Raw genomic sequence first — 20,536 nt, 5'->3', positions numbered from 1 at the left:
GGGCCTCCTCTTACTACACCAGCTACTCGTTACGTGAATAAGGAACAGTAACTCCTCACTTACCGTTATAGTTCTGTTCCTGCAAAATGCAACTTTAAGCAGAACGATGTGAAGCGAATCCAATTTCCCCATAAGAATTAATGTAAATAGGGGGGTTAAGTTCCAGGGAAATTTTTTTTGCCAGACAAAAGACATTATCTCTATATACACACACATATACACAGTATATGTTTTAAAAAAAACAATTGAATACTGTACACAGCAATGATGATTGTGAAGCTTGGTTGAGGTGGTGGAGTCAGAGAGTGGGATATTTCCCAGGGAGCCTTGCTGCTAAATGATGAACTAGCACTCGGCTGAGCCCTCAAGAGTTAACACGTTGTTGTTAATGTAGCCTCACACTCTACAAGGCAGCACTAATGGAGGGAGGAGACACAATAGAGGCACGGCAGTGGCTGCAGATATTCCCTGTGGAAACTGAACTTGATGATGAACCCTCGCTATCCCACTGGAGTGCACCACTCCCTCCACTTTCCTAAGTGCCAGGGGCTGCATGTGTGTGTGAGACAGAGACAGAGCGAGAGCGACACGTGCATCGCCCCTTTAAGTACGGTGACCCCACTCTAAGTACATTGCCTTTTTAAGTAGATCAGCAAGTTGAGACAGCAGCTGCTGCCAGCCAGCTCCCTCTGTCCTGTCCTGAGCTCTGTGGAGATGGGGGGGCAGGGGACACCCTGACATCAGCACCTCTCTTCCCGCCCACCCCTGCTCAGCAAGCAGGAGGCTCCCAGGAGCAGCTCCAAGGCAGAGGGCAGGAGCAGCACACGGCAGTGGGGGGAATCAGTAGCCTGCCGGGCAGCTGCTGCACAGGGAACTTAGGGGAGCTGATGGGGGGGCTGCTGGCCCCCCCTGGTTCCAACCCCCACCAGGTGGCTCCACCGGGCTGGTCTTCGTGCAAGCAGTGGACAAAGCAGGCGGCTGCCGAACAACACTATAAGGGAGCACTGGGCAACTTTAAACGAGCCTGTTCCCTAATTGACCAGCGATGTAACAACGTTAACCGGGATGACATTAAGTGAAGAGTTGCTGTAGTTCTCAAGTCATCTCTCTATTTGCAAATTCATCAGGTTTGCTGCAGATGCAGTTCCTCTTTATGTGGCACCTTGAACTGCTGACAGTGTTTCTGTATATATAGGCGCATTCTCCTCCTTCTCCTATTTGAAACCTGCAAAAAAGTAAGAACAATGAAGCTACAATCGGTCAGGGGCTAGACCTGTCCCTCTCAGCTCAGAGGATTCTTGAGAGGATGAAACTGACCCCTGTGTAGGAGGCCATTACAAGCAGAGTGTGAATAATGGATTTTTCAGTTCACTGGTAATTCCAAAAAAACGATGAAAAGAAACGTTCCAGGTCGGCCTAGAAAACAACATTTTCAAAAATTTTGGAGAATCAAAAAGTTGAAAAAGTTAGTTTGGGGTCAAAATGTTTTGTTTGACAAAACTGAAACACTTCATTTTGATTGTGACCATTTTAAAATATTTTTGATTTAATTTTATTTAAAAAAAACAAGGAAATTCCAAAACCAAGAAAAAGGTGTGTCAAACAAAAAACAAAACATTTTGATTTTTTCAGGATTCTTTCTTTTTTTTAACTGAAACAATTTCATGAAACCGACATGAATTCACAAACCATTACAGTGTAGCTGAATCTGCAATTCGGAAAAAAAGTTTCGCCTGAAAAATTTCACTTAACAGTAATTATAAGACCTATTAATGACTTCAGTTTTTTCTGCCACCTCCTGACAATGGAATTTCTCCTCTGGCATTAACATCTCCCCTGTTAGTTCTACCCTGCGGAGTCAGCACAGAATTTGAGTCCAAGTCCTAGTGAAAATATTGAATCACTACACAAGCAGACTAAGAACCGGTGATTATTTCCAGTAGGTCTGTCTGTATTCAGACTTTTAGTTGTGTGGAACTTCCACTCCACATATGGGCAGTGTGAATGGGCCAGTCCCCTGCTCCCAGAGCCCTGATTGGCTGGCAGGAAACCCTGCCTACTCCCAGTTCTTCTCCCCTTGGAGAGGGGACTGCCCAGGCTGCTGCTGGGATACAGCAAGGGGAGAGTCTGGGAACAGGTTCTATTTATCAGCCTCGGGGTCCGTATCTGCCCCCCACCCGCACAGTATCAGAGCATCTCACACTCTTTAATGTATTGATCCTTACAACGCCCCTGCTTTTATCCCAGTTTTGCAGATGGGGCACAGGGAGGCTAAGAGACTTGATCAAGGTCATACTGGGAGTCTGTGGCAGAGCAAAGAATTAAGCCCAGGTCTCCTAGTGTCAGGTCAGTGCTGTAACCACTGGTCCATCCTTTCTGCTAAGGGAGCAGCTCTGGTCTCTGTGAGCCTGCACGGCCTTTGAGAATCAGCCAGAGCCCAAAGGGAAGGAAATGCTCTAACTGATGCCGGAGGGGCACTGGGACTGGGCATTTGCCAGTGAAGGTGCTGGAATGATTTCTGGGTGAACTCCTGCCTCCCCAAGGACTGTAGGAGGGGTCTCCATCCTTAGAACCGACCCACAGACAGGGGAGTCCCCACCACAGCTGCCTGTGACCGAAGACAGTGAATAGAAATAAAGTGACTCACAGGTTGTTGAATACTGAGCCATTGGGCCACTTCCAGGGCTGGCCCGGTTCCCTCCTGAGGCCGATCCAGTGATCAAGGTAGCCCTTGTGTCGCATCAAGAAATCCTGTTAAAGAATGTAAAGGGGAAATCGACGTTACATTGTTTGGGTTTTTTACATTGGTTTAAGCAAGACACAAGAAGTAATTCTTTCGCTTTACTCCACACTGATTAGGCCTCAGCTGGAGGATTGTGTCCAGTTCTGGGTGCTACACTTTGGGAAAGATGTTGGCCAAATTGGAGAAAGTCCAGAGAAGAACAACAAAAATGATGAGAAGTCTAGAAACCATGACCAATGAGGGAAGATTGAAAACACTGGATTTCTTTAGTCCAGAAAAGAAAAGACTGAGAGGGGACACAATAGCCATTTTCAAGTACATAAAAGGTTGTTACAAGGAGAAGAGAGAAAAATTGTTGTTCTTAACCTCTGAGGACAGGACAAGAAGCAATAGGCTTAAACTGCAGCAAAGGAGGTTTAGGTTGAACATTAGGAAAAACTTCCTGTCAGGGTGGTTAAGCACTGGAATAAATTGCCCTAGGGAGGTTGTGGAATCTGTATTACTGGAGATTTTTAAGAGCAGGTTGGACAAACTTCTGCCAGGGATGGTCTAGATAACACTTAGTCCTGCCATGAGTGCAGGGGACTGGACTAGACGACCTCTTGAGGTCTCTTCTGGTCCTATGAGTCTATGATTACAAACCAAACCCTTTGGACTCATCCTTCTCTCCCTACTCAGAGTCACAGGGCCTGATTCTCCCTGATGCTAAGGCAGGGCAGTGTGACAGGGCCTCAGCATCACAGAGAACTCAGACCCTAGATCCGAAATGGACCATCAGATGACCTAGCCTGACCTCCTCCACAACAAGGACCAGGAGTGACCCAGTGACTCCTGCATCCAGCCCCTAACTTCTGGTTGAGCTAGAGTGTGCCAGTCAGAAAGTCACCCACACTTGATTTAAAGACTGCAAGTGACGAAGAATCCATGACCTCCCTCCGGAAGCTGCTCCCAGGGGTAATTAACCACTGACATAATGTTGTGCCTTTCTTCCAGGTTGAATTTATCTAGTTTGTGCACCTCTGGGTCTTCCTCTTCCTTTGCCTGCTGGACTGTTCTAGTACCCGATATTCTCTCCCTGTATAGATAAGGCCAACCCTGAGCCCTTTCAAAGAGCCTGCCCATATTCCCCCCAGGCCTCAGTTCCCCATCTGTAAAATGGGGATAATAATCTTCTCATGTCTGTTTTTCATATTTAGAGTATCAGATCATCAGCACAGGGACTGTCTTTCACTGTGTTTCTGTGCAGCACCCAACACAATGGGGAACTGATCTCAGCTGGGGCAGGGACTGTCTCTCGCTGTGTTTGTGCAATTCCTGGCACAACGGGACCCTGATCTCAGGTGAGGCTCACTGCTACAATGCAAATAAATATAAGTTTTATTGTGCATTCAGAAATGGATTCACCCTGTTTTGGGGGGTGCTATCCTTTTCTTCTGGGCTGAGATACTTTAATCGGTACCTACAGTCATCTATTTTTTAAAATTTCATCACCTTTTCCTGCAGGGTGTCAAGCCAAGCCAAGGAGACACCGTGGGAAGAGCAGAAATGTTGGCTCGAGGTCCAGTCTGCTTCATCCTCAGAGAAAAGGTAACATTTTCCTTGGTACCCGATCCAGTTTTCAGGGCAGCAGGCGGTAGGGCAGTTGGGAGGAGTCACACTGGCCTTTGACACTGAAAAGTAAAAAGGGGTAAGAGCATCTTTCTCCCACCCCACCTCTGTATCCGCTGGGAATCAGAGGCAAAACCCCCTCAGACACAGGCTCCAGAACACCTAGTGGCTGCTGCAAGGGACTAAAAGCATCAGCAATAAAACAGGGTGAGATTTATGGAGAGAAACGAGCCCCAAATCAAAGTCAAGCTCCCACTCTGAAATCAGGTCGGGTGACAGAACCCCCTGGACTGCACAGCGAAAATGCCCATCTACCAGATTTATTCACGGTCACAAGCTCTGGGTGTTACGTTCAGGGCAGGGGTGTGAAACTGCTTTCCCATGTAGGGCAGGACTTTCAAAACTGCTCAGTGCTGGGCTAATGCTGCTTCCATGGAAGTCAATAGTAATTCTATCTCCCCCCCACCCAATGTATTGCTGTGACCTGTGTGGCACAGTCAAATTCTGTAACAATAATTAAATAATAATAAAATACCTAGTTCTTATATAGCTCTTTAAAACCATAGATCTCAAAGTGCCTTACAGAAGTGGTCAGTATCATTATCCCCATTTTACAGATGGGGAAACTGAGGAACAGCTAGGAGAGGTGACTTGACCAAGATCACCCAGCAGGCCAGTGGCAGAGCCAGCACTCTATTCACTAGACCACACTGCCTCCCTGTAGCCACTCAGCTTATATCTTTTTAAAAACATCACTGTTAGCTTTCATAGTACCAAAGTGAGCCTTCCAAATGTGACCCAAGTGACACCAATGCCGCAACATCTGCCTGAGTTTACCGAGAGCCTGAGCCAGTAGAGCTGAGAGGGGAGAAGCTGCCCTGAGTGTAACTGCCACAACATTGCCTGAGTCTGCAGAAAGCCTGAGCCAATTACTCTGAGAAGTGTCAATTAATCTCATTGCAGTGTTCACTCTAAACCCTCGTGATGACATATTTAATACCGGCATTAACTAGTTAACTGGTTTGTCATTTCAGCAGATAGAATAAGAAGGGTGTGGGAATGAAACCCCTGGGGCTTTTGATTAGAGAGAACTGCTGCAGGGGAGGAAATGCAGAGGGAAGAAAAGAGCAGAGCAATAACGACAGGTAAGAGGAAGTGAAACAGAGAAATGAGGATGGGGGAGGCAAAGCAACAAAGAGCAGGAACAGCAGCAGGGTCCCAGAGAAAAGCAAGTTCCCCCGCTCAGTGCTGCTGAATGTGACAGTACGTGACTGACTCAGCAATACAGCATGAGAATAATCAAGCGCTTAGTTAGTGCAAAAAGGCCAGATTCCACCTCGATCGCATTCAGACCTACCACGGATATCACTGGGAGACCAGCTACAGACCATAATTAAAAATGGCATTTGGCCCCGTTCTCCCAATGCGTTTGACAGCCCTGCTTTAAGATGTATGCAGCGCATACAATCAATCAGCAGGTGTCACTGTTGCCTGGCTGTAAACGTAAGATGCAAGAGGAGGACTTCACAGAGGGGGGCACAGACTTGATCAGACCCAGTGGTCTCTATATTGCACTGACTGTGCACATTTAACCCTCGGAGGCTCTGTTCTGGCTGGACTGGCAATAGAAGGAGCAGGAGGCCCCGCAGCGAGGCTGTGGCGTTGTAAGTAACTGCAGGCAGTTGATGTGCGTGACACCAGAGAGGTCAGGGCACGTCATCAGGACAGTTCTAGGTCAGAATGGAAAACGCAGAGGTGGGTTACACACTCACCTGACCCGACAATCACCGCGGTAAGGAGAACTGCAAGTAGAACTGCAGCTACGACAGCAGCTACGGGTTTCCATGCACCACGTCTCCTGAGCATGGAGTCAAACCAGTGACCTAAAAAAGAAGAAGCCACCAATACTCACTGGGCTGCTGTAGAGGGGAGGGTGGGTCACTGGGGATAGGAACACAGGACTTGTCAGACTGGATCAGACCATCGGGTCCATCTCGCCCGGTGTCCTGTCTCTGACCACGGCCGACACCAGCTGCTCCAGAGGAAAGGGCAAGACCCCGCGGTAGGAGATCTGAGACAACAACGTGCCCCCAGGGACAATTCCCTCCTGACCCCATTAGTTACAGACGGCCTTTACCCCCTTTAACAAAATCAAAATGTTTCACAGAAGCAGAAGAAATGGACAAACCAGCCTTGTAAAGTTAAGACACCACCACCACGAAGCCTGACCCATTTCTAGAAGTCACCCTGCTTTGAAATTGGGACAGTCTCCCCTCTCCCCTCGCAGAGGCAGGGCTCTGACCATTCCCCACCCACTTCGGCCTTCTGTGGGCTCAGGGGTCTTTAATCCACTCAGGATTTTCATGAGTGCCACGGGCAGGCATGACCCTCCTCCCAGATCTTCAGAGGGTGGAGCTGGGACGGGGAGGTTGCAGAGCCTATAGGAGGAGTGTGGTCCAATGTCAGAGGAGATGGGGCTCTGGGAGAGAGATTTTCAAAAGTCTGGATAATCCAGGTAACTGTTTGGGCTGGGAGTTCCAAAGTGCCTAAGGGAGTTAGGAGCACAAATCCCTTTGAAAATCTCATCCTTGAATTTGTGGATGCTTGTTAGAGCTGAACTCTGAGCTAACAGCCGTTCTCCCGTCCCTGGTGGTGCTGAGAGACACCCCTTGTGATCAGTGGCAGCAGCTGCAATTGGAAGTGACTTTGGAAAGCACACAAGGGATACTGCCTGAGCAGGAGATGAGCTACAAAAACCCTAGCGATATAAAGTGCCTTGGAGAGTGAACTCTGCTAACTGGAAAGAGATTCAGGGCACATCAGAAGCTGGATTTCTACCAGACTGCCATGCTGATATAACAATCTGATAGTGCGTGTTGCATTCCCCTCGAGCGGCTGGTCCACATAGAGGATAAGAGCCTACAGCCGCTAAACACCTACAGAATTACTGCTGTAGCTAAGGTATTTGCAATCTATACTGTAGTGCTAAAGGTGCCGGGTTCTAAACGTTTCTTGTCATGGGATTAGGCACATGGCCCTGCACAGTTTGACTGTGTGGGCTGAGGGCTTCCCTGGTTGCAAATGCAGGGGCTAACAAGCATATCGGTTGCAGCCTGGGTGTGCTGGAAGCAGGAAACTTGGAGAAGTGAGAGTGACCCTGAAAGGGAGTAGAGAGACAGAGCTTTCTGGGCACGGAGCTCGCTGGAGGGGCAGACATGGGGATTTCTGAGCAAGGAGAAGGCCTGCTGCTGTTTGTTGCTACAGTGTTTGGGGAGACAGGACTGTGGGAGCCTTCTTTGTAAACAGACAAGATTAATTATCTCTAGCTTTTATCCAGGGCTGTACAAAGGTGGTCACAATCATTATACAATATTATAGATGGGGAAACTGAGGAACAGAGTTTTGAAGTGACTTGTCAAAGGTCACCTGGCAGGCCAGTATAGGGTAATCAGACTTTCTGATTTTATTGGGAGTGTCCCAATATTAGGGGCTTTGTTTTCTATAAGACCCTATTACCATTCATGTCCCATCCCTTTTGTAGGATGCTTGGCAAATCCACTGTGTTTAACGAGGTCTGTGATTGTCTTTGGATCAAAGACTCACTTGATGGCAGCCATTAGCAGCTTTCAGCATAACAATTTAGTACCAAAATACCCCAAAGATCATCCTTTACCTATGTCTCCCTCTGGCTCAACATTTAAGAAGTCAGTTACATTATTCTGTCTGTCAGTAGGGACAACTTCTTGCTTCTGACAGCTGTAGAGAAAAAATATATAGATACATTCCAGTTATTTGTTATTGTGTGAGAGCTGGTGGAGAATTCCAGTTTTGACATTAAAGTGTGGGGGGGGGGCAGGGGGGATGTAAATTGATGATTTTTTTGTTGTTTTCCCCCAATTTCTGATTAAATTTAGAGCTGGTCAAAATATTTTAAAGTCTTGATGAAAACTTTGCTTGGAATGTTAACAAAAAAAAAAGAGAGAGAGAGAGAGAAAGAAATCTCCCCCCAACACACACATTTTTATCCCAGTTTTTTAACCAGCTCTGTATTCTGTTTCATGCGGTCAACACAAAGTACGTGGGATGCTGAAAAACTCTTCACTCCAAAAGGTTACGCTCAGTCGTGTGTCCAGCAAGACTCAGCAGTGCAGGGAAGGGACATAAGTAGAATTGGTCAAAAGTTGTCGTACTGAACAATCGGAAAATGCTGATTCAACAAAATCAAAATGTTTCGCACGACTCTGTTGATTGTCAAAATTTTCTATGGGAATGACTGAAATTTTGCCTTTTGTTTACATTATAATATATTGCAGAATCACAGAAATGTTGGGCTGGAAGGAATCTCAAGAGGTCATTTAGTCCATCACCATGCACTGAGACAGGACCAAGTAAACCTAGACCATTCCTGACAGGTGTTTGTTCAACCTGTTCTTAAAAACCTCCAGTGACGGAGATTCTACAACCTCCCCTGGAAGCCTGTTCCAGAGCTTACCTCCCCTTAGAGTGAGAAAAGAATTCATATTATGTCATATACATGATAAAGTCTAAAAAAAATGTTCTGACCTCACTAAAATGTTTCTTTTCAATAAAGTTGTTTTGATCTTTCCAAAATGAAATATCTCAGACATTTTCTTTCATGGTAAATTTTTAAATTTCAACTTTTCATTCCAATTTGGAACAAAGACAAATTTTGAAATCTCAGAAGTCTTCACGGTTTGGAAATTCCGTATTTCAGCCGGCTTTAGACATATGTTACTGAGCTAGAATAATGGTGCTTCTCCACTCTGAAAAGTGATGCTATAAAATTGGTACTTTCTCACTCAAAAAAAGTCTGTTCCTGGGATGTACCAGCGTCAGAGCTGTTCACGTCAATGGCTAAAATAAATTTGTATTGCAACATACTCCTGCTAGCCCTACAGACTACAGTTCCACTAATGGACATGGAATATCAATACTGATTATTATTATTCACCTGTCTCTTTTGTGTTGTATAGAGGTAAACAAGGAAGACAAAGCTGGAACTCAAGCTATGTAGAAGACTGTTTATTTGAGTCTATAGTTGTGGCTGTTTAATACATTCTTCCTATTTAACAAGGACTGTGAGTCTATGCATCATGGCACAGAAGTATTGTTTAAGAGTAGGAGAGAGCATACAAGTAACAGGAAAATGTGTGTGGTGGGATGGGAATTCCTAGCAGGATGATGAAGACTATTTTCAATTATGGAATCATCTCGCGAAGTGAAGGGATCGGAGCCCCAGTGCAGAAGTCCAACTGGACAAAGCCCTGGAGAACAGACTGTAGGGAATGAACTTGAATTATCCAGGTTTGGTACAGGAAGGATGGATGAGCTTTATGGATTGATCCTCTTAGCCACTGTGTGCTGGAGCAGTCCGACCTTCAATCAATTCCTAACCCCCATTTCCAATGTAGGGCTCACCCACAGCTCACTGGTGTCAACGGAAAGACTCACATGGACGTCAGTGAGCATTGGATCCACCCTGTAGTCAGTGTGAGTGTGACAGAGAATAGAAGACACTTACCTGTCTGAGGTACATTTGTTATCCTAGAAGGGAAAGAAAACAAGTCACCCCATGGAGGTCCTTGTGATCTGCATTTCTGTTCACAGGTCGATTGTTACAAGAAATTATACATGGTTTGGTACCTTTGGTCGGGAATTTTCCATCCACATATTTCAATTTCAGTGAAAATTATTGATTTTCTCTTGGGAAAATCACAATGAAATATTTTGTTTTGGGTTGATTTGACCCAAATTGAAACCTTCAGTTTGGTGAACTGAATCAAAACATTTTGTTTCGAGTCAGTTTGACATTAAACTGCATCTGCCTAACATGCTCCGATGCCTCATGGGAGTTGTAGTTCAGGTGCCTCCTGTTCAGATTCTCCCTAGGGGCCAGGCACATGGGTGGACTACATCTCCCATGATGCACTTCATTCCCACCTCTGACTGAGATGCATCATGAGATGTAGTCCAAAAAGGGGACCAGGCCCATAAGGGAAAATGGGGGCATGAAGCACCCAAACTACAGTTCCCATGAGGCACTGCAATCATCAAAGGCAGATGCAGTTTAATGTCAAAACTGTCTGGAAATTAAATGTTTGGACATTTCCAAATCAAAATTTTTCAGAACTTTCCATTTGGTGAAAAAAACTGATATTTTTACTTTTCATCCTGATTCAAGATTGAAGCAAATGTGGAAATATCAAACAGAAATACTGACTTTCACTCAGCTGTACTGCAAACATTTCATTGGCATATTTAGATTCCAGATGGTAGTACCTTATCACCTGCCACAGGGAATCGATTTACACCAGTAACATCCCTAGTGGACTCAAAGGGCCAGATCCTCAACTGGTGTAGACCACAGTAACTCCCCTGACTTCAGTCCATTTATCTTCAATTGAGTTACACCCATTTACACCTACTGCGGATCTGCTCTGGACTTTCTGCTGACCATTCCTGGCACCCAGCTCCCCGAACGGCCACAGAATACAATACCTCACACTCCAGCAGGCAAACAGAAGAGTCCTCTTCTTTAGGGTTGTCAGGCACATCCTCCGTTGGGTCTTCACCACTCACTTGTTCCTGAACCTCAGACGAGAACTTTTCAAGAGGAGCCAATTCCGCTGGGGAAAAAGAGACTGAGAATCAGAACCGTAGTTTGTGCACCATTTGACAGTGAGCTTTCTGGAGCAGGGCCTGTCCTTGACACAAAGGGTCCCTGACCTGCTTGGCCTCCAGGCGCGAACAGAATCTAAATGTTACATAATCAATCAGGAAGCGTTCCAGCCCCGTTCATTGCTGTGGTAGAATATTGTTACTATCGGCTCCCGAGGGCCAGTTACTCTGTTCCTGTGCCTGGGGGCGAACAGGGGGCCGAGCATGAAGCTGTCTTTGCCCTCCCTGTATTTTGGGTTCACGCAGGGGCTGCCCACCGTAGGATTAGATCGGCATATAAAGGGTTACAATAGCTTGGCTAAGGCAAACACATGCTTTGCAGTTTGTGTGAAGTGCAGGTCCTGTTAGCAGCGGTGGGGAGGCCTTGAAAGAATGTGGCTTAGTTGGAAAAAATGAACCTGAAAGGTAACTGATAAGATGTGGGGGGAGCACTGGCAGATTTGGGACCTACGGAAAAATCTGCCCCCCAGGCTGGAGGAGCTCTCGCTCCCTGCCGTGGCCTCAGGGCTTTTCCAGTTTCGGGGCTGCAGTGGGGGGGGGGCAGGGGGAAGAGGCGGAGGTGGGGTGGAACAGGGGCAGGGCAGTAGGGGAAGGGGCAGAACAGGGATGGGGCCATGGGTGGAACAGGGGGGGGGCTATGGAGAAGGGGTGGGGCCATGGGCGGGGCTGCAGGTGGAAGGGGCAGAGCAGGGGAGCGGCTCCAGCCAGGGCCGAGAGCTCGGCCACGGTCCCAGCCAAGGCTGAGAGCTTGACCCTGGCTGGGGCCATGCCGGGGGGGGGGGGGGGGGGGGGGAAGGACTGGCTTATAAAACCGAGTAGGCATGGGAGTGGGGGCATGGCCTCGGCTGGAAGAGGCGGGGCCTCGGCTGGAAGAGGCAGGGCAGGCATGAGCCTCCCCAAAGGGAAGTTTCACCCACCACCCATGCACCCAATTAAAGGCACCTTTAAGCTTTACACCAGGACTTGCGCGTGACTGGGAATCAAACCCTCAGGTGATCACTACTGGGAACCACACTAGCAAGTATTTTAAAATTCAAAGACCCTGCGGGAATACTTACCGTTTATTAATTATTAGTAGAAGCAGTAACATTACCGTTACAAGTTTACCTCTGAAATTCTCCAGCAGAGCACGTAGAACTGTCTGGCTTTCTGAGAGAGCCTGCACCCTGCTCTCCACTTCAGTCAAAGAATCAACAGGCGCCTCCTCCTCACCGTTCACCTGCTCACACCTAACGCCGACAGAACGAGGTTCCTGTCAGAATGCGCCTTCCTAACCGCTGAATCCACTCAGCGGGAAGACAGGACACGGGGGCCAGCGCAAGCTCTGAGCATGCTGGCCCGGTATGTTATTTAGAACAGAGAACAATGTAAACTTGGGAATTAAAAGGAGCTAACATGGAACATGATAAGGGCCCTACCAAATTCACGGTCCATTTTGGTCAATAGGATTTTAAAAATCGTAAATGTCATGATTTCAGCTATTTAAATCTGAGATTTCACAGTGTTGTAATTATAGGGGTCCTGACCCAACAAGGAGTTGCTGGGGGAGGGAGGGGGTCTCAAGGTTATTGGTGGTGGCGGGTTGCAGTACTGCTACCCTTACTTCTGCGCTGCTGTTGGTGGCGGTGCTGCCTGCAGAGCTGGGCAGCTGGAGATTGGTGGCTGCTGGCCAGGAGCCCAGCTCTGAAGGCAGCACTGCCACCAGCAGCAGCGCAGAAGGAAGGATGGCAATACCATACCATGCCACCCTTATTTCTGTGCTGCTGCCTGCAGAGCTGGGCCCGCAGTCAGCAGCCAGCACTCTGCAGCTGCCCAGCTCTGAAGGCAGCAGCGCAGAAGTAATTGTGGCAATACCACGATCCCCCCAAATAACCTTGTGACACCCCCCCCCCACAACTCCCTTTGGGGTCAGGACCCTCAGTTTGAGAAACCCTGGTCTCCCCCATGAAATCTGTACGGTATAGGGTAAAAGCACATAAAAGACCAGATTTCATGGCTGTGAATTTGGTAGGGCCCTAAACATGAGGAGTTCTCACCTCGGGCCCCCTTGCTCAGCCCCTGCCTGGGCCTCCTGTCCTCAGTTCAGGGCCCACTAGATGCTCAAGATAGTGATCGTTATTGAGCAGACTGTTCACCCCTGTTGTCCCATAAGACTAGTATTCAAGCCACAATAAGCAGCATCTTCATTCCTAGGATTCGTGCTTTGGAGGACAAGCCAGAGGGCTAGGTGGGCCCTTGGTCTGATCTGCTCTGGAAATTCCTAAGTTCCTGTGAAGCTTTCCCTGTTCCATCCTCTTAGCCACGAGGAGGAGGAGGTGCGAGGGGCATTATACATTCCCAGCTGGGCTCTCCACCCTTCCCCAGTGTGATGAAGCATGAGGCTGACTAAGGAGACACATACCTGCTTAAGGTGCTGTCAATGTCCTAGAAGGAGAAAAGGAAACAAAAAGAAACTCAGCTCATCGGCCACAACCTGAAATCCCTCCTAGGACTCACTTTGCCTTTATTTTAGGTTCCTATAGGAAGTTGGGCATGTTTGAAAACTTCATGCGTGGCTCTGTTCTCTTCCCAGCTCTGCCAGAGCCCTGCTGGGTGATCCTGGGAAAGTCACTTCCCCTCCCCATGCCTTGATTTCCCCAGATGTAAAATAGGGATATAGGGATAGTGATCCTGACCTTCCTTCGGAAAGTGCTGTGACATCTACTGATGGAAAGCTCTAGATAAGAGCCAGGTGTTATTATTATTACTGTTTATCTCAGAGCTAGTTGAATTTTTTTAGATTTTGACCTTTAGGTGACATGGGAAATTTTTGTCGCGTTTCCCCCTCTAATTTGACCAACCGTGCAGTAGGCGAGAAATACATTTTTGAGATTTTGAATTTAAATATTAAAAAAACAAAATCAAGGGAAAAATTATGATACTACTCCGTCCCCCCTCCTCTTAATTCAGCCATCTCTACCATTTATCTAAGCTGTCTGCCTCCATCTGTCCGTCTACGGCAGGGCTGTCACATATCTGGTCTGCTTGATACAGTAATAGGGCCTGCATGACATATGCAGATACTGCAGAATCTCAACCTTGATTAGGAAAAAGAAGGACAGCCTTTGTGGATGCTAGAACTTTCTAAAGGTGATAAGAGTGAGACCAATGGAGTGAGGCCTACAGAGAGTCTGAAACAATAGCTCTGAGGGGAAAGAACTCCCTTCTTTAGTCTCACTGGTTGTTGACCCTGAAGCCTAATGATTACAACTTGATGTCCACATTAACTATTTCATTGCTGATCATTTTAACAGATGAGATATAGAAGGGAGCCAGAGAAGCTCACAGAGAGAACTGGAAATTATGACAGCAGGAAGTGTATCTCTGTGTGTGAATGTGGGATGGAATCAAAACATCTTGTGTGTCAGTGTGTGAGACTGTTGGATAGAATTAGACTAACTGTGTGTGTGTGTGTGTGTGTCACAATTTGGTGCAATATATAAATATCCAGTGAAAGTTTTATACTGCATTTAATACCATGGCACCTGAGCACCTCAGACACATGCTTGTTCTGTATATAATACACACAGGGCCAAATTCAAACACAGTGTAAACAGTTGTGCTGCACTGAAATCAAAGACCTACATGCTTTAGGCAATTCGAGAGGTCTGCACACTTCTTCTGTACAAGTTTGTTCCCTCAACAGTTCCCTGCAGCTGCACCTGACCCTTACTAGTTACACTATAAGTTCTTCAGGGAAGTGACTGTCTCTCGCTGTGTGTCTGTGCAGCGCCCAGCACAATGGGGCCCTGATATTTACTGAGTCCCAGATTTTTAAAGGTATTTAGGCATTGCTAGGCTCAGTGCTGCAACATCCAATTGATTTAGAAGCCTAAGTCTCTTTTTCAAAAGTGATTTAAGCACTTATGAGCCTAAATCCCATTGGAACTTTTTTTGACCGGTCTTACCTTGAGGAGTTCAATCCCCGTCTGCTGGCACTTTTGATTTATCTCAGCTATGCAATTATCGAGAAGTAATAGCCCTTTAGTATTTTTATTCCTTGTCTTCCCAAGGTCCTGTATCGTGCCTTCCAGGTGGTTACGCATGAGTTGCTCTTCCTGCTTCAAAACCTGTCGCACTTGCTTGAATTCAGACGCAATCTCCTGCTTCTGGCGCTCTAGCTGTTTCTGTCATGAACCGATATAAACAGGGCCGTGACATAAAGTGAAACAGGATTCCCAGGTCCCCTTCCCAGTAGCAACTGCATTTCAGCTGTGAGAGATTGAGCCCTGTTAACACAGGGCAGAACTTGGGCGGGGGGTGGGGGAGATCCTCATCGGGGGTACATCTGCACAGCCCTATGGCCCTTACACGTCATATTGGAACCAGTCTCACCTGGTGGGGTCTAAACACAATTTTCAGCACAAGGTGCCTACCTATGAGATTCTTCTAGGGAGCCTAGATCCAAAGGAGAGGGAATCCCAAAAGCACTTAAGAATTAGGCCATTGTCATCCACTGAAGGTACTTGCTTTACCGATACTCTGGCCCCAAATCACCAGTCCCAAGATTTTAAAAAGTCAGAACTTAAAGTTAGGCTACTAAGTCGATATTTAATAGAGTTGCTGGGAACTGGAATTTACTTTCCAAGGGAAATTCTGACATTTCCAAAAAAATCCCATTTTGAATAGGAACGAAGAGCCGAAATTTCAAAATTTCCCAAGAAATAAACAATCTGAAAAAAACTGCGTTTTGACAGTGGCGGTTGAAGCGTTTTGTTTTGACTTTAATATTATTTAAATATTATGTACGGTGCCTGTATTCTACATACATAACATTAACCATAATATTGTGATGGGTGTACAAGCCTCGCTGGCCAGGAAGGGGTTAAGGAATGCTCTGGGCTCCAGCAGCCCGTCTTGTCACACCCGCAAGGTGGGTCAGGCCTACAAGAAGAGGAAACCGAGTTCATCACTTAGCAGCAGCAGCTGCTGCCCTGGGAAGGAAACTTGCCTTCAAACCCCAGCTGCCAGAGAACGGCTGGGCTGACAACTGGGATTGGTCATGTGACGGCTGGGCTGACAACTGGGATTGGTCATGTGACGGCTGCCGTTCTAAGAGATTGTCTGTGCTGCAAAGTTTGGTCGGCAAAAGTCACGCTGCTTTAATTAAAACCGCCGTTGCGTGTGCACACTATCTCGTGTCGGCAGAGCGCATCCACACTAGCAGCTCTTCCATCGACACAGAGAGCAGTGCACTGTGGGTCGCTATCCCATAATGCACCTGGCCACCGGGTGCTTTGGGAAGGGTTTGCAATGCCTCATGGGGCGGGTACAGCGTCACATGGTGCAGCTTTTTCAATCCCATCCTTCCAGGGGCATCCAAGCAGATTGTCAGCCACTTTTCAACTAAAGTGAAGGGGGAGGGAGAGGAGAGTGCTGCGTCGGGGCTGGGGACACAGCAGGCTGAGTGACCTATCCTGAGGCAGGGGGAGTGGGACACCCCCCACTCCCCCCATGTCAGCCCCCGGCACTGCTCAGCAGAGCAGTGTCCCGAAGCAGCCTGCTCTGCCTCGAGTTCCCCAAAACAGCCCCCTCAGCTGCCGGGAGCGGCATCATGAGTAGCTCTGTGAGCGCTCCGTGCTGAGCAATGGCAAAGCAGCACAGCAGCCTGTCCCCCCCACCCCCGCGCCACAGCCGCTGTGCTCCTAGGCCCGGGCAGAACTGCAGCATTCCCACGGTTTGCCCTTTGTTCCCCAAAGGGAGCAGCACACTCAGGCCTTGTCTACACGTCCACTTTACAGCACTGAAACTTTCTCACTCAGGGGTGTGAAAAAATGGGTAGCGTCAGCAGGGCCCCAGTGGGGATTTCAGCGTTTTGAAACTCAGACAGGAAGGACGGGCGGCCCCAACCCCAGCACCTGTGGGGTCTGTCGAACCCGCAGAGGGGCTGCTCCTTCACAGGGAGGCTCGTAGGCAGCGGGAAGCAGAGCTACAGCCCCTCAGCCCCACAGAGCCCAGAAAGCGACTGAAGAGCGTCTGCCACCTGGACGCTCTGGGGAGGTAGCGGGACCATCTTTACCTTGTTCCTGTCATTAGGACGCGAGGACACACCCAGCGGGTTGGGGGCCCGGCCCCACTTCGGAGACCACTTCCCTTTCGCCCTGTGAGGCGCAGCGGGGGGAGCCTGGACTGGTTTGTGGGATTATTGTGTTTGCCTTTTTTATTTTGGACAAAACCAGAGGGGAGCTGCGGAAGCTGCCTTCCTAAGACATACGGCCAGAGCGTGCGCCCCACACTGACTCTACGGCTACTCCTCCAGCCAGGGAAGGGCATCTGGGAGGAGAGAGATATGCCCCCTCGCCCCAAGGGGACACCCTACAGGTACATCCTATGACAGGAATATTATTAACACTGGCGACTATTAATGGATCAGGATGAAGAGAGGATGCTTACCAGGAGAGTTTGACATTCCCTTTCTTCAGCAGCTGCCCGTCCCCCTCGCTCGTCTCTCACACGCTGAACACGAGCCCGATGACTCAGAAGTTGCACCTGCAACAATCCCAAAGAAAATCACTTCAGCTTTACAAGTGACCTTAAAAATACCCATCAGCCTGAAACGTGGGTGTTTTAATTGGGCGTGTGCCCCACACGGCTTCTTTGTGACAGAGAAAAATGAGAAAACCTGGAAGTGGAGGGAGGTTTTTGGTTTGTCCTGTTTGGGAGGTCGGGGGGGGCGGGGTGCGTTAGAAATATATGGGGGGGTTTCCTGTGATGGGGGTTCATCTCACACTTGCCTTGAAGGGGTTAATGGGGGCTCAGGAAGGGGCCATTTAACCCGACAGGCTCAGGTGCGGGCGGGGAATCAGGTGGTGTAAGCAATCCCCTGAGTGAATAATGGGGGGTCCCCACTGAGGAGGAAGGAGCTGGGCTGGGTTTCTAGCAGCAGGAAGATGACGGAGAGAGAGGGGCAGCTGCAGAGGAGGAGTCTGCAGTCACTTCCTGGGAGACGGGAGGGCTGAAGGGACGCCATTTTAGATTTGAGGGTGTTTCTCCTGGCCGTGGAGAGGAGCAAGTGACTGGGGGGCTCCTGGCTGGGAAGGGGAGGGGCGGGGGGAGAGGAGTGAGCATGGAGGGCCAGTGCCATTAGCGAAGGAGTGTGAAGTGTGAAGGAGATGGGGAAAGAGAAAGCAGTAAAACAGGTCCAAAAAATTCATCCACTTTTTGGGGGAGGGGAGGCTTTTTGGAGGAAATTATTTTTCTTTTAAATTTTCTCTTCTTTTTTTAACGAAAAATCGAACAGAAATTCTTTTGGTTGTTTGAAAATCAGAAACAAAAACATGTTTAAGTTTAAACTTTTTTAGAAAACTGAGATGTTCTCACTGAAAAACTAACACTTTTGTTTGTGTTTTTTAAATATTTTTCTCCCAAAATCTCCCAGGAAGGAGATTTTTTTCAACCAACTGTGGTTAGGAAGAACAAGGACTAAGGCGAGAGAGGGGGGAAAAAATAGAGCAGAAAAACTCAGAGGTGCAAATAAGGCAATAAAATAATAAAAAATAGATGATTAAAGCCTACAGAGAACAGGCCTGTAGAAAGAATTAAAAGAGGGGTAAAGACTTTCTGTCCCTAGGCCTTCTACAAATCCCCAACCCCGGAAATCTTTATCAACCAAAACACCAGGCCTGGTCCTCCCCACCTCCCACTTCCAACAGCAGCAGCTGGGACAGGAGATTTGGGATTTCTGGTCCCCCTAGTCCCAGCGAAGGGATAAATAACCCTGTGGGAAGAGGCAGATAAAATAAGCCTGATTTCCTCCCCCCACCTCTGCTTTGGATAGTCCCACACGCCTGTGAAAAATGGACATCAAACGCTACTATTCTGATCCAGCAGCATTTTATACCCACTTTTCTTCAGTGTAAATGACTGAGCAAAGTGCAAAAGCAGAGGGGAGTTGTGTCCAAATCGATCTATCCCTGTCCCTGATTTCTACCCAAATACCCTACCTTCAACTCCTCTGCAGCTGCCTCAATGGGAATGACGGTGTGAGCTCTGTGTTCTCGAGACTCTCTGCAAACCCTGCAGATGAGGGTCCGGTCCTTCTTGCAGAAGAGCTTCAAAACTTCTTGATGTTTCTTGCATTCTCCTTCTAGGTCTCTCGCTATGCCCACCACCGCCTCCAGCTGCTTGTTAGGCCTCAGCGCCGCCTCGGGGAGAGGTTTCCTGCATTGGGGGCAAAGGCCTGTGCCCGAGGCCCCCCAGCTGCCAGTGATACAGGCTTGGCAGTAATTGTGCCCACAGTCTAGAATCACTGGGTCTTTAAAGGGCTCCAGGCAGATGGCACAAACCAGCTCATCCCGGAGCTCGTTCACAGGGTACGTAGCTGACATGGCTGCTGTGAAAAAGAAAAAAAATTACTTTCACTTTCCTCTTCAATGTTTGTCGAGAATTGGAGCTGGCCTCCGCCCTTCCTGCAGCTTTTAGTGCAGTTGGTTAGTTCCTGATCTGTTGCAACAGGGGAGGGGGGAGTGTGGAATAGCAGAGAGCTGTTGTCACCTCTAAGGGACAAAAAATGGGGACATCCGGGATGAGCCTGCCCTCATGCAACAGGACAGCTGGGCTGAGCACCTGGACAGATTTCCCAGGACAGCCACCTCCCTAAAGGATAATTGGAAAACCTGGACTGGTGGCACCTCAGCAATAACAGAGCCCGGGGAAGCATGTCCCTCCCTCCCTCCACAGTCACTGTCCCAAGACCCCACGGATAAAATGGATAACGAAGACTGTTGTCGTATTGTGTTCCCTGCTGTAGCAAAGTGGGGCCAATGACTCAGTGGTTCAAAACAAGAATTGGACATGGTGTGAATCACGCGCAGCTCCACTGGCATCAATGAGGCCAGGTCCCCAGCTGGTGTGAACTGGCCGTAGCTCCATTGGCGAGGGGCTGGTCCTATATCCATAGTTACCAGTTTTGCCAGTGCTTCACATTCAAAGGCCCTGAGTCAGGGGTCTCCACAAATCACAAGATTCGCTTAAAAATCATGAGGTTTTTAAAGATGATAAACGTTGTTGGGGGATTTGGGGTTGGAGGGGGGTTGCTTTTTGAGCAGATCTTTTAGAAAAGCTTCCAATCTTGATTTAAAAATTGTCAGTGATGGAGAATCTACCACAGTCCTTGGTAAGTTGTTCCAATGATGAATTGTTCTCACTGTTAAAAAGGGATGCCTTATTTCCAGTCTGAATATATTTAAATTCAACTTCCAGCCATTGGATTGTGTTAGACGTTTCTCTGCTAGGTTAGTCATTGTGATTAAGGCCTGAATGAACTAAAGTCACTCCATGTCTGACCAAAGCGCTTCCATGTTTATGTTGTACTTTAATTGACCTAACAGGCCGGCAACAAAGAATGGTTATCAGTTGCAACACTGATACCAGGAGGCAATTATAAAGCCTGCTTGCACCTGGCTGAAGGGAGTGAAACAAAATAACCGGTCAAGAAAAAGTTACTAA

The 20,536-nt window shown here is 47.9% G+C and overlaps 1 protein-coding gene across 1 annotated transcript; it reads right to left on the bottom strand.

The window, feature by feature from the left end:
- Window positions 1–325: 325 nt before the first annotated feature.
- Window positions 326–19,416, bottom strand: LOC123345568 (E3 ubiquitin-protein ligase TRIM39-like). The gene is made up of 12 exons (XM_044982545.1): window positions 19,033–19,416; window positions 17,483–17,578; window positions 14,998–15,216; window positions 13,452–13,474; window positions 12,158–12,279; window positions 10,871–10,998; window positions 9,894–9,916; window positions 8,025–8,107; window positions 6,124–6,234; window positions 4,235–4,413; window positions 2,648–2,751; window positions 326–1,225 (listed from the first exon to the last, which is right to left on the bottom strand). Exons 1-12 carry the CDS (start codon window positions 19,414–19,416, stop codon window positions 1,096–1,098), a joined length of 1,602 nt encoding a protein of 533 aa, XP_044838480.1. The 3' UTR covers window positions 326–1,095.
- Window positions 19,417–20,536: the final 1,120 nt, after the last annotated feature.

Source organism: Mauremys mutica, chromosome 12 (assembly GCF_020497125.1).
Source record: "Mauremys mutica isolate MM-2020 ecotype Southern chromosome 12, ASM2049712v1, whole genome shotgun sequence".
Classification (NCBI taxonomy): domain Eukaryota; kingdom Metazoa; phylum Chordata; order Testudines; family Geoemydidae; genus Mauremys; species Mauremys mutica.
Note: the sequence above shows the minus strand (reverse complement) of the source record. Positions and strands in the feature narration are given on the sequence as shown.